Here is a 12,770-nt window from a genome sequence, read left to right as displayed (position 1 = left end):
ATATATTCTTGATTAGGATCACTTGCCGAGTCCAAATAGTCATGTCCGTCTGTCTGCCAATCCGTACGAATGCTGCGATCTCAGAAACTATAAAAGCTACAAATTTTAGATTTGGCATGCAGATTCTTAAGGTTCTTGCAGCTCGCAGCGCCTGTTTATTTCAGCAGGGTTCTACGCCCGCTCTATATTTATGAAGATTTTCTAAAAAGTAAATTGGTTTCTCTTTTGATTGTCAATATATATCTACATGCTACAAATATATTTAAATAGGACTATAATTTGTGCAATCATGGTAATGATCGCTTTGTATATCCCCATCTCCCTTGCAGTCCCCTTAACTGAGTAACGGGTATTTGATAGTCGATCGCATCGACTTTAGCGTTCTATCTTCTTTTTGGATTGTAATTGAATCTTTAAGAGTCACTGAGTAAACATTTTTGTGCAACTTTGCAAAACAATTTTTTTAAATTGTGTTTTTTAGTTTTAAATTCATTTCAAATTATGTTTAACAGAAAATTAAATTTATTTCAGGATGAAACAGTTGAAGAAGGCTATAGCAGAGGAGCAGCAGTGTTTTTAGTTAATTCCGAAGATTCCCTCTTTAGAAAGTATACCCGAACTCCTTTTGAATTCAGGTCAAACTAAATGGTTATCAACTAACCGTATCCTTCTCTAATGTGTGAAATCATTTTCCTCGTTTTCAGCCACCACCTTGGATTTCAAAGGGTTGGCTGAACCCCACCCATTTCACACCCCGCCCCAATCTTACACCCCCGTTCGTTTTGGGGTTCCTTTTTGTCCTGGGCGTGTAAATAAAAATCACTTGATGCGATTTTTATGATGTGCGTTAAATGATTAAACCACTTGAACTGGTTTCAAATTGTCAAAAAAGCCAGGAAAAGGGTTTATCCTTTTGTTTTCTTAGCCCCATTTCGGAACTTTATGCGGGTTGGGATTACGCTTGGGTGTGATTAGATGGGGACTATCTCTCGTTTCCGGAAACTTTCGGCGCGTGTAAGTTAATTAAATGTGTAAACATGTCAAAGGGATCAAGTTTTCCATCCCACTATCTCCCACCACCCATCTGGCCGAGATGGTGTTGATTTCGGATCACGCCCTTGATTGCCTTTGATTTTCGAGCCTCATAAAAGCTGTTCTCTCTAAGTTCTAATTGGCTGTTGAAAACTTCCCGGGGAGGATTTCCCTCAGCCTTTATGGTCGCATGCAAATTTTTTCATTTTAAAATTTGGGTTTTCTCCAGCGGCCATTGATTTGGGTTTTCCATTTTGGATTGAAGAGGGTGGTAAAATCAGGAAACGTTCTCTGCTTTTGCCACAATTGTATGGTAAGAATATTATATCGTTTCTTTAGATCTTACGAGGTATAGAAGGCTTTTACTATATATATATATTAAATATAATAAATGCCATTTATTATAAGAAGGACTTTTGGTTTTAACCTTTTATAGAAGAAGTATGTTTAATTTAAAATTAAGATTTACATTCAATCAGATATAGCATACTTTTATGAAAATGTCCGAGCAATAAAATAACATATATAAGGGCATTGAAATATTCGATTCAAGCAGCTTCCATCCATGTTATTTGTTTTATTTTCTGTTACTTTTTTAGCTATTTGCTCGACTGTCTTGGGGCATTGTCGTCCACGTCCTCGTTCCCATTTGTTTCTTGTGCAAATATTGAATTTGCGCTTTTTTCCCGAGCTATTTGCAGGAGCCAGTGGCCCACACTTTTGAAACTTTTCATTTCGGGGGTTTTTCCTTTGTTTCGCCTGTTTGCTTAATTTTTGTATGCGATTTTCTTCATCTACTTTTTGCTCATTTCATATTTTCATTGTAATTCAATTGTGTTTCCCCCGCTGCTGTTGTTTTTGGCCAAATGTTTGCACAAGTCTTATGTTCTCCACTCGGGCGAAAAGGGGTGTGTCCCCGATGTCCTTGTTCCTCTTATTTTCGTTAGCCGAATTGAAATTCAAAGCACCAAATTGTCAGCCAGTCACGCAGAAATTTAACATATGTTCGCCATATAATTTGCGAGCACTTTTTATTTCGCCAAACTCATCCCAAATTACCAACGTCTGGTATCTCACATCTCGAGTATCAAACATTTGAGGAGGGACAAAGGCAATTTTAAAAAATACATTAAAACGGCAGGGACATAAAATAGAAGGACATCAAGCTTAGCTAACCTATAATAATTATAAATGTATAAGAAATAACATATAAACACCAGAAATAAAACACAAATACAATTTTATTTTATAACGAGACGCCAAAAATTGTTTTTCCTTATAGTAAAAACAGGTATTTATTGGTATTTAAGGGTGTTTAAAGAAATATGAACGTCACTATCCAAGGAAAGCTAACTTGATTAAATCCGTACTATCAGTTTTATCAGTTTAATAAATGTTTCCACTGACTAACTGTCTATTAAAACTGCGAATCCAAAATATATTTAATATACCAAGGGTCTCTCAAATTTAATTTCAAGCATTATAAACAACATCTTTCTATAGTTAGTATGATCACTCATCATAAGTTCAACAAAATGAATAGATACTTGTTTCATAACTTTAACATTTAATAGGTCTGTTTAACAAAACACAGCCATCTATTTCATGCCACTCAAAGAAGAAAAACTGGAAAAAGCATAAAGAAAGAAGGAAAAGCATATGGGAAACTTAATTTTCGTTAGTCCTGCCAAGTGGCGAGTGATTAATGATGGCAGGACAACGACAATATTATGAAAACGCATTCGAAAATTTCATTAAATTGTTATAAATGAAGCGGGCGAAAGGAAAATGAAACATTTCCCGGAGAGAAAATTCAATTTGCAAATGCAGCAAATGTTTGCCTGTTTGCCGAAAGGAAATCTATCAAAAGAAACCTGAATGAAATCTCGGTCGAAGGATCTGCAACCACCGGGGAACCCCCTGAATGACCTACGGGGCTTATCAACCCATTTTGACCAGCTCAGGCTTAGGGCACTTTGAATATGACCAATGCAATTGAAGTTTCCCCCATTGAAAACCGAAATTGCTCAAAGCCATTTTGCGTCCGTTTCCATTCTATTTTCCCTTTTGGCTATTGGGAATGGACAGCCGTCGTCTGCACAGGACTGATAACATTCAAAGAGTCCCAGTCCCAAGCCCCCAAGCCGAGATTCGAGTGCTCGCCAATTAAGTGTGAGTGCCGGCATCGATGGGCTTTTCCTTTGGCCGCCGTTTGATGTGAGCTCGAGTGTGTGGGCGATGGCCTGCAAATTAAATAGGGTAAGCATTCTGGTCGAGATTTCACTTCTGGCCAGATTAAAAATTTATTCGCTACTCTGGACAGCTGCGGGCAAGTGAATCGTCAAGTTTTAAACGAATATGGTGGAGGACTAAATGATAAATGCAAGAATTTCCGTTTGACTGTAATACATACCATTACTTTTGAAACCAAGGCATAGAACCCATTACTTGGAATAAATCAGGTCTGAAACACAATTCATAAAGAAATAAGTAACCTCAAATGTAATGTGTAGGGTATATTGTAAAATACATTTCTTCGGCCATACATCACTGTAATTGGAAACTTGCTTAAGACTCGATTCTTACGCAATTCAGATTGCTTTCGAATTTTTCATACAAACTTATAATTTTATGAAAATATTTTTTTGCCAATCAAATATTGTTGGAAATCTTATTTTGAGAAACATATTTCTCATTGATTCCGACGTCCAATAGTGACTGTTTCTTTTCAGGACAGGTCTGCTGTTCTTGTTCTTGATTTAGCCTTATAATCTGTATTAGACTCTTATATTTTTTTTAAATCTGTACTTTTCCCCTGTTTTGTGTCCTCTAAAAAAAGATTGTTGAAATTTTTACGTTTTATTCTAAATCTGTTTTTTTTTGGACAGAACTATTTCTTAAATAATTTGTTAATTACACGGATACCTGTAGATCAAAACATTTCTAGATCAACATTTCCTGTATAACTTATTTTTGAAATGTCGCAAAATATGTTTAAAATAAAATTTGATTTGCTGCTTTAAGCTATGTACTGAAAACAATGTAGTGGCTAAAAGAAGTTCTTCGCATACGAGTACCTTCCATTCCCCTACAACACCATTTACCTAATTTATTGGCACACTTCCATTAAGATATCTCCATGAAGGACTTGACTTGCTTAAGCGATTCCAAAAAGATACAACTGGGACAACATAAAATACTTCCACTGCCCACATCGGGGACCGAAAACGGCAAACAACAGGAACTAGAACCAGAACAAGACCGAAATCAACCACCGGAGCGAGGACCATATGACATAACTATGTGTGAATTGATGGCACGAACCCTTTCCCTTCCCCAACTCTTTCCGTTTTTTAGAGATTCGTGCCCTAAACGAATCAGAGCCCGGCAAACTTCGGAAGGGTGGGGAATACGGGATGAGGGATCGGGGTTGGGGGTTGCCAAAAAAGGATTTACACGCTTGCCTCGATATACAAATAAGGGTTTCTGTCTGGGCTGCCATATTGACTGTCGCCGGGCCCAAAAAGATGAAGTGATTTCTTATCCAACAAATCCACACTCGACAACCAAAAAAATAAAAGGGGTTGCTGGTGTGGGTCCTTCGAATCCCTTCTGCCTTGGCCCGCGTTTGCCAGGAAGTTTATTAAAAAATGGTCGTGTTTGCCTTTGTCGCGTGGCTGGCAAACGCTTTCGGAGCGGGCCAAGGAAATCAGTTAACTAAATATCTCGTTCAATATTTATTTAGGCGGTGCCTAATGAGATTCGAGTGGGGTTTTAGATGGCTCACGACTGGCAATCAACCCAAAGCGCTGGCTAATTGAATAATAATCTGAGGTCCGTTTTCTTGCTTGAAATAATAGCGATTTCATTAAAATTAAACCAACTAATAAATGGTTATGCATTTTAACTTAGCTATTATAATCACCCAAATTATTAATTTTGTTATGAAAAAGCATAATTTATTTCGTAGGGTCGCTATAATAGAGTTACACCATTTCAAAATGGCTAAGGTATATTTATAGCTGACGGTTCGGTTTCGTTGCCATATTATTATTTTACCAAACCATAGTGAAAATTTCTTAGAATCTCTATTTAATCGATGCATTCCGTACAATTTTCTTATAGAACTTACCTTGTTTATTTCCAAAGACGTGGGATTTTTCTTTCTATCAATTTTATATCGTTTATTAAAACTCCCATTAAAAGAAAAATAAACTTTACTTTTTTTTATAAATTATTTTATCGGAATAATTTTATTGAAATTTTTGGATGTTAGGATCTAAGTGTGTTCAAGATCAATTTACAATTGGACATCGTACAACAACATCGGTACACATACACATCTAAGTCAATACACATTAAGTATAACTAGGGGAATTGATTTGTGGCATAGTGGATATAGGACACAACAGATACATGTATGGCATTGGGGGATAGTTAGAACTAGGAACTCTATATGCATACAGATACGAATAGGTAGTGTGGAACTATATGTACTCATAAATTCGTAATGATACGACTGTACTCATTTTCTGATACGACTGGCTATCACCTAGTTTACTAAATACATCCATGGCATTGTTTGCATTTGATATGGAGAGAGTGGCTTGTGGAATGTCGTGGAAGAGTTTGGAGTATAAGCTGACTATGTACAAGGTTGCTTTGGTGTGCCGGGTGTTCCTATTCCCCGGAGCTGATGGAGCTGCCGCAGAAAGAGCCCGACCCAGCCTCCAGTTGCATGTGGGACATGTTCAGGGCCTGGGGTGGGTAGCCAAAGGCATGACTGCTCAGGGGAGTGCCCGTGGGACTGTCCAGATCCAGCGAGGGATTGATGCGCTTCTCCTTCTGGCGGCGATTGCAGAACCACACCCGGATCACCTCCTTGTCCATGTTCAGGCGCTCGGACAGCTGGGTGATCTCCTCCGACGTGGGCTTGCAGTTCATCAGGAAGGCCTTCTCCAGAGTGGTCCGCACCGTGGTCTCGATGGAGGTGCGCTTCTTGCGCCTGCGTCCCAGGATGCTCTCCGGAGTGCTGCTCAAGGTGCTGGTCATCGTGTTGATGTTGAACACACCGCCGCCCGACTTGGCCACACTGCTGTCCGCATCCTCCAGCCACTTCTGCAGCAGCGGCTTCAGCTTGCACATGTTCTTGAAGCTCAGATTGAGGGCCTCAAAGCGGGAGATCGTGGTCTGCGAGAAGTCGTTGCTGTAGAGCTTGCCCATGGCCAGGCCCACGTCGCCCTGGGTGAAGCCCAGCTTGATCCGCCGCTGCTTGAAGGTCTTGGCGAACTGCTCGAGCTCCTCCAGGTCGGTGGTTTCCTCGGGCGACTGCTCCAGCTTGGCCATGGCGGAGGCCACGGTGAGGCCGCTGGAGGGTTTGGGAGTGCTCTGCTGCAGTTGCTGCTGCTGCATGCTAGGCGTGTTCGGCGTCATCACGGCGCTACTGAATCCCAGGGAGTTGGCAGTCATCGAATTGGGCGGAGTTCGCTGCTGGGACTTGCTGTGCCTGGGCACAGGACTCAGCGAGGGACTTCTTAGAGGCGATTTCGCCAGGGGAGTGGAGTAGCTGGGCAGAGGATCCTCCCTCTGCTGCTGCTTAATCTGCTGGAGGGCCTGGAACTGCGCCAGGGCTTGCAGGGAGTTCTGGAGCAGGAACTGCGTGGCCAGGTTGGGATTGGGGAAGGCCTCCGGAGCCAGTTGGCGGACCATTTCGATGTAGCTGTGCAGCTGCAACTGTAGAGCCTGGTGCATTTCCTCGGGGGCAAATCCCATGGGCTGCGGCGGAATGGCACTGGCCACCGCTTCCTCCTCCCTCTCCGCCTTCAGCTGGTTCTCCGCCAATCTCTTGGGGGGCGGTGCCAGGTCCAGGACCTCGTTTTCCAGCTCCGGATCCAGTTCCCTGGCCTGGCGCTTGCTGCTTAGATTCTGTGGCATCTCGCAGTTTTCGCCCAGCTCCAGTTCCTCCTCCTCGAAGCTCTTTCCGCAGTCTGCAAGAAAAGGAAAAGGATATTTTTTGTAGTAACTGATTGTGGGTAGTTTGCTTTTCAATTTTCCAACTCAATGAAGTTCAAGTAGCCGGACTGGTCAACGCACGCGTGGCATAATTTGATTTTAACCAAAAGACTCTGCAAGTTTTTCAATATTTCTGAAGCTATTTTTAAGGGTATACACTGTATAAAGTACATGGCTTAAAGGGCCTAAACTTTGCAAATAAATTATACGAAAATATAAAAATTGAATACAACAAGGCTTTGTATTTTTTTGAAATTCTTAATCCGTAAAAAAATATATTTAATAGTTGTGAAAATGTAATTACATTATATTAACTGGTTAGTTTACCAATATTTTTCAAAGCCATTAATCCTGAATTTTAATCCTCCTAATGCATTTTCCATGCCTATACGAGTGTATTCATTCACCGACTTTCTGTAAACATTTCCTCTTCAGCCTTTTTAAGGCAAATTTTATTCAATCTTCCAATTGAATGCCCATCCTTTTTCGCTATCCTGTCCAATGTCTGCGTCCTGCGGTTAGCTACGATAGACGCTCAAGCGGAAGGGTTCGCCTTTGTGGTCCCCACAGCCTCCCCCAACATCGCTGTTGAAAACCCAATCATGCATAATAATTGAAAAATAGCCATACATCAGAGGCCACGGCGGAGTCAAACAGGAAGCTCGATCCTTTGTCTCCGATAAATGCGCAGTAGAGCAACGAAAAGAGCTCAGATTTCATAATTTTCTAAAGGAAAATATTGATTTTGGTGGGGAATAAAATAATGAGTCCGGGACTTCCGACAGGAGAAATATGAACAAAAAATCTCTGTTCTAACCACTCTAATATTGTAAAGAAAGAATGGATATTTAGTAAGAGAAGCTGTCAAGTATTAATATTGAGCAAATATTTAAAAGCTAACTCATTTTTTATACTTCCAGTTGACCTTTTATGCGAAATCAACTTTCAAACATTTGTCAAAGATGTAAAGAATGTAATGCTCTAAACCGATTTAAAAAAAAGGAGAAATTATAGTTTTAAGCGGATTCAACCCCATGTTAAACTCGATTCACCGGATTAGAACATTTTTCAAAGTATATTTCCAATGCGGGCGTTGGAACTTTGCAAATAAATTGCATGTGGGCAGCTGTTTTTATGACTCCCTTTATGTAGAACGACGAAAGTTGAAAACGCCGTAATAAAATTAGCCATTGAAAACGCATTGGGAACCAGTCAGAAATAAAATCATCTAAGGGTTAGGCCTAGTCAAAAATTTGTCACCCTTTTTGGGCATATTTTTCAACCCTCTTCCGACTTTCGAATTTAAAATTCGTTACAATTTCGAATGCACGAGTTGCGGATTAGAGCAGAATGCAACTTGCCATTGGGTGGAGAATTGGACCAGCCAAAAAAAGGGTTCCAAGTTGCGTTGTTCTGCTCCTGGCGAAATAGAGGAGGAAAGTCAAGAAGCCTCGGGAGCAAGTTCAAGCCAAGGCAAGAAACATTGTTGTGATCCTTTGTGAGCGGAATGCGCCTGCAGCGAGCGATCCACGATCCTCGAGCCTCGATTTTCCGAAACCCAAAACCAGGTGATGCCGCTTTGTCTGTCTCCGGGGCAGATGTGTTATCCTGCTGATGAGGACTACTCGGTGAATGCAAGTTCCTCGTCCTGCCACAATGGCAATGTGGGAATGCTTCCACTGACAAATGAAGTGTTGCCTCTATTCGAAAACTCTGAATTCTGTGTACTCCTTTTCCATGCAGTTTTTAGGGGTTGATTTTCCCTGTCCCAAGAGGGAGTGTAAAGTGCGTTTCGATTTATGGGAAAGATACAACCTAAAATATGTAGAGTGCACCGAGAGAGATTTTCAGCGATAGAGAACCAGAGTCTGGCAATCCAATTATCCTTGCATATCTCAGCAGTTTATCTACATACGAGCTAAGCAAAAAAGCGGTTTCATAACTCAAACTGGATTTTAAAGTGTTCAGTTTCCAGAAAGTTAAATGTTTTTGCTACATTTATAAATATTTATAAAAAAATATTATATAAATGTGTTTCATGAACATAAAAACGTATTTTGTACTTCATTATTATCATATAATATCACATTGTAATATGTACCTTCAATAGTTTTTCTTGAAACAGTAACTTACTTTGAATAATAAGATAGTTTCCTTCTGTTTTCAAGTTAGAGCTCATTACCTTCGTGTTTCCAAGTTTAACCCTTGGAACTTTCATTAGCTTCGTTTAACCCTTCATTAAAAACTCGTCACGCCTATCGACTCCTTCCAACTTGTTTGCATGCCACACAAAACGCCCTCGAAACGCCCTCGGAGTAACGTTTTTTTGAGGTACAAAAAATAAAGAGCACCCAATCAGAACCGCTGATTATAATATCCTTTACGCGCTTCCTCTTCTGAATTACCCTTTGAACATTCAGAGAGCCTCAATTAACTTCACGCAACCAAATCCTTTCAATTTGAATAAAGAAACGAGGGGAGATCGTTCAACAAGTGGTGCTTTAAAAAACGAGGTGGCAAGGGTAACCCTAGGCCCAGCGTTACCCCTCAATCGACTTCACACCTCGTCGCTATTCAAATGATATGTTAAACAGGGTTGAGCCGGGATCAACAGTTTGCCTTTTTGCGGGTCTGTGATGCTAATGTTAGGGCACTTGAGTTTTTTAGCGGTTGAAGCAACCCTTTTTGGAAAAAGAGTTCCCCCCCTTTATTTTGACAACATTTGAATATGCATAATGGCCTGAAGAGGGGTGAGAGAGGGGTTAGGCACCCTTGGCTCGATTGACTCGCCTAATTTGTGTAAACCAATAAAATGAAAGTTTAATTGTCAACTACTATCGGATGGCATTGGCAACCCTGTTAATGAGCCGCATTTATTCAAATGGGGTGGATTTCCATGCATGTTTTTGCATAGATTAGTTGCACTTCGTTAGGGGTTGCTGTCCTTGGTTTCGGGGTCCTTACATAATTGCCATCGGGCCATCATTTAAATGCGCCAAAGCAGAAATTTACATTCTGACAAATTGTTATTTCTGTTTGTTTGCGAACAGAAGAGGGTCGTGTTAGGGTCAACGGGGGAGGGAGGTGGAGTTCAAAAGAGCATATAGGGGTCTCAGAAGCATGATCTTCAGTTTAAGCTTGTTTCCATGCGGGGTTGTTTTCGGGGGAGGTTGTTGGTGGGTGGTGAAAAAAAGATTTTGGGTGGCATTCCGTGGAAATGGTTTAAGGGGATTTTAAGTTTGAATAAAATTGGACAATGCAGCATAATGAACGCGTGTTTGTACTAATTATTTCCAATGTTGGACCACAATCTTATGTTGACCTTCTTATATAAGATGTCTATAGTGCATTTGAATAACTGTTTGTATATTATTTAATAGCTCTGTACTAAAAACATCCATAAATAAGAATGTATTCGGTGAATTCATATTTTTTTCATATTTTTGGAAAAGTTTGAGTAAAGAACCTTCTGCATTTATTTATCTGCAGTTCGGCCTTTCAGAGTCCTCTACATTCTTATTGCAACCCGAGGACTGCTGGCCCGTCCTCAGTCACACTTTGGTCACGTGCTGGTCCCTCAACAGCTACCATAAATATTATAGGTGCCCTAACCTAATGCCTCATTACCAATAACAGAGCCCGGAACTCCAGTTCTGAGTTACTACCTAAGCCAAACCCTAAAATAAACCCAATGTGGCTAGGGGATGGATGCAGCGGAGGGGAAGGGTGCGTGGTTTATTGCATATTGCAAAAAGAGGAAAACTGAAAACTATAAAAATTGTCTGTCGTGTGAGTAATCAATTTAGCCACAAAGTAGCCACGTTCCGGCACGAGTCGAGAGCAGGATAAAAAGGACATGTTGGCTGAATGCTGGCCAAGGATTAGCCATATTTTAGATATATATACGAGTGTATTTACCTGATAGGGAGCGCAGTGGTGAGGGCGGAGTGGGTGAGTTGGACATGTGCCGCATAACTGCAAAGAGAAAACAAAAATATTTTTGAATTTTTAATAATGCTCGTCACCAGCAAACTCGAATGCAAATGACACGTACTCCTGGTCAAGGCAAACAGTTCTTAAAAAACAGGAGTGGGGATGGTGTCTCCGAGTCAGGGTGTTTTCATTTCATGTCTGGCTCGTAAAATGTCCATTAGGAATTCGGACATAACACATTTCTTATGGCGTATATAACATGCAAAAATGATTCCAGCTTTGAGCTGAGTGCTCGCTGGTGTAAAGTTTTTAAGGGTCAATTTCCGCGTGCGAATGGTTTGCATTATGCTTAAAGTAGTTTTCACACAATTTTTATGGACAACAGAAAAGCACTGTAAGTCATTGCGCAGTTTCGGTATTCATTTGGTTTTGGGGACTCAATGGCTATCTTTTTTTGATTCAGAAGAATTTACCCTATTCAAGCTGCTCAATCCCAAAATGTATAAAAAACTTGGCCCAAAATCCTTACCATCTTTCATCCATTTCCCTCCGTTGGCTCTCAACCTCCCTCAAGTTTTTTTGTGCCATTTGGTTTTTTGTTTTGCAAAGTAGATATTAAATTTATAGCTCCCTCGGGGCGTAAGCAAAGTAGTATCCTCGCCCGAGAAGGACAACGGGCAGCAGAAAAAATAACATATTTTTACGACAATATATTGTTGCGAGGACGCTCTGACTTGGGGAATCCTCGTGCATAATGTCCAGTGCAGGACAATATAAATATACAGATTACCCATTGGCCATTGGGCTGGCGTTGTCCTTGTGGTTGGGTAATGGTTTTGCCCGGTGGGATTGGGGACGGCTTAGGTGGGGTCGGTGTTTGACCTCACACCTCACTTGTTGGCAGGATAACAAGTGGCATTAGTCAAAGGATCTTCGGGATTTTGGCTGCGCACATGATCTGCATGTTTGAATTTCTCTCCCTTTTTATACCCACACCTTCGGCTTAGATGTAATTACACAAAATTTGCCTTTTGTGGCTAATTTGGTTTCTCTTTCTTTGTTCCACCCAAAAAATTACCTACTCCTTAGGCTCGAAAAATAGTTTTCCCCCTAAAAAACGAAGGAAATGCCAGGAATGAGGAGAAAAATAAACGTTTCCTTTCTCCTTTGTTGTCATGCAAAATGCCCTCGGCAAAAAAGACAGCGTCTCGGACACAGGTAAAAAGGACACTGCCAGGATGCAAATGCAAACACAAGAAATCTAAAAACTACGATCACACGCTCGCACAGTGGGACGCTCAAGGACAGCTGCTGCCCAAAAACGACCCCGTCAGCAGCAGGACATCGCATCAAATCTATTGCAAAACGCCATGAAAACGTTCATCTGATAGGGAAATTGTGTGTGCCTCTTTATACTCTATCCATCTGATCTGGACCCTCTGCCCGGGATAATGTGTGGGCGTGTAATCATCATCGCTGACCTTTGTCTGCTCTGGACTGGTTTGTTTCTTTAGTCCTTTTCTGACCGGATTTATTGCTTGAGAAAGTGAAAAGTTTTGGTAACAGGTACAGGGGTCTAGTAAATCAGGTAGGGATTTGGTTTTAATGTGGTTAGATGAATCGGTTTGATTTCTTTTATTATTGGTGTTGTATAAAAAATCTATAAAGCAATGCAAAACGTTTTTTTTTTTTTATAAAACACAAATTTAAATAAACACAACAATTTTTAGAAAAAGTCGAGAAGCCAAAAACCATGGTTGTTTTCTTTATGAAAACGTCTTCAAAACTTATAA

The 12,770-nt window shown here is 40.6% G+C and overlaps 1 protein-coding gene across 4 annotated transcripts in view; it reads right to left on the bottom strand.

Annotated features, from left to right (window-relative positions):
- Positions 1–5,566: 5,566 nt before the first annotated feature.
- Positions 5,567–12,770, bottom strand: part of pdm2 (POU domain protein 2) — a 32,301-nt gene continuing 25,097 nt past the window's right edge. For 3 of the 4 annotated variants that reach the window (XM_017080324.4, XM_017080326.4, XM_036812689.3), the window contains 2 exons: positions 10,963–11,019; positions 5,567–7,019 (listed from right to left, as the gene is read on the bottom strand). In XM_017080324.4, coding sequence (XP_016935813.3) covers positions 5,713–7,019; positions 10,963–11,019 — 1,364 coding nt within the window. In that variant the 3' untranslated portion in view covers positions 5,567–5,712. The remainder of the gene's footprint in view (positions 7,020–10,962; positions 11,020–12,770) is intronic. The other variant, XM_017080325.4, reaches the window with a different exon arrangement.

The sequence above is a fragment of the Drosophila suzukii genome, chromosome 2L (genome assembly GCF_043229965.1).
Source record: "Drosophila suzukii chromosome 2L, CBGP_Dsuzu_IsoJpt1.0, whole genome shotgun sequence".
In the NCBI taxonomy this organism is placed as follows: domain Eukaryota; kingdom Metazoa; phylum Arthropoda; class Insecta; order Diptera; family Drosophilidae; genus Drosophila; species Drosophila suzukii.
Note: the sequence above shows the minus strand (reverse complement) of the source record. Positions and strands in the feature narration are given on the sequence as shown.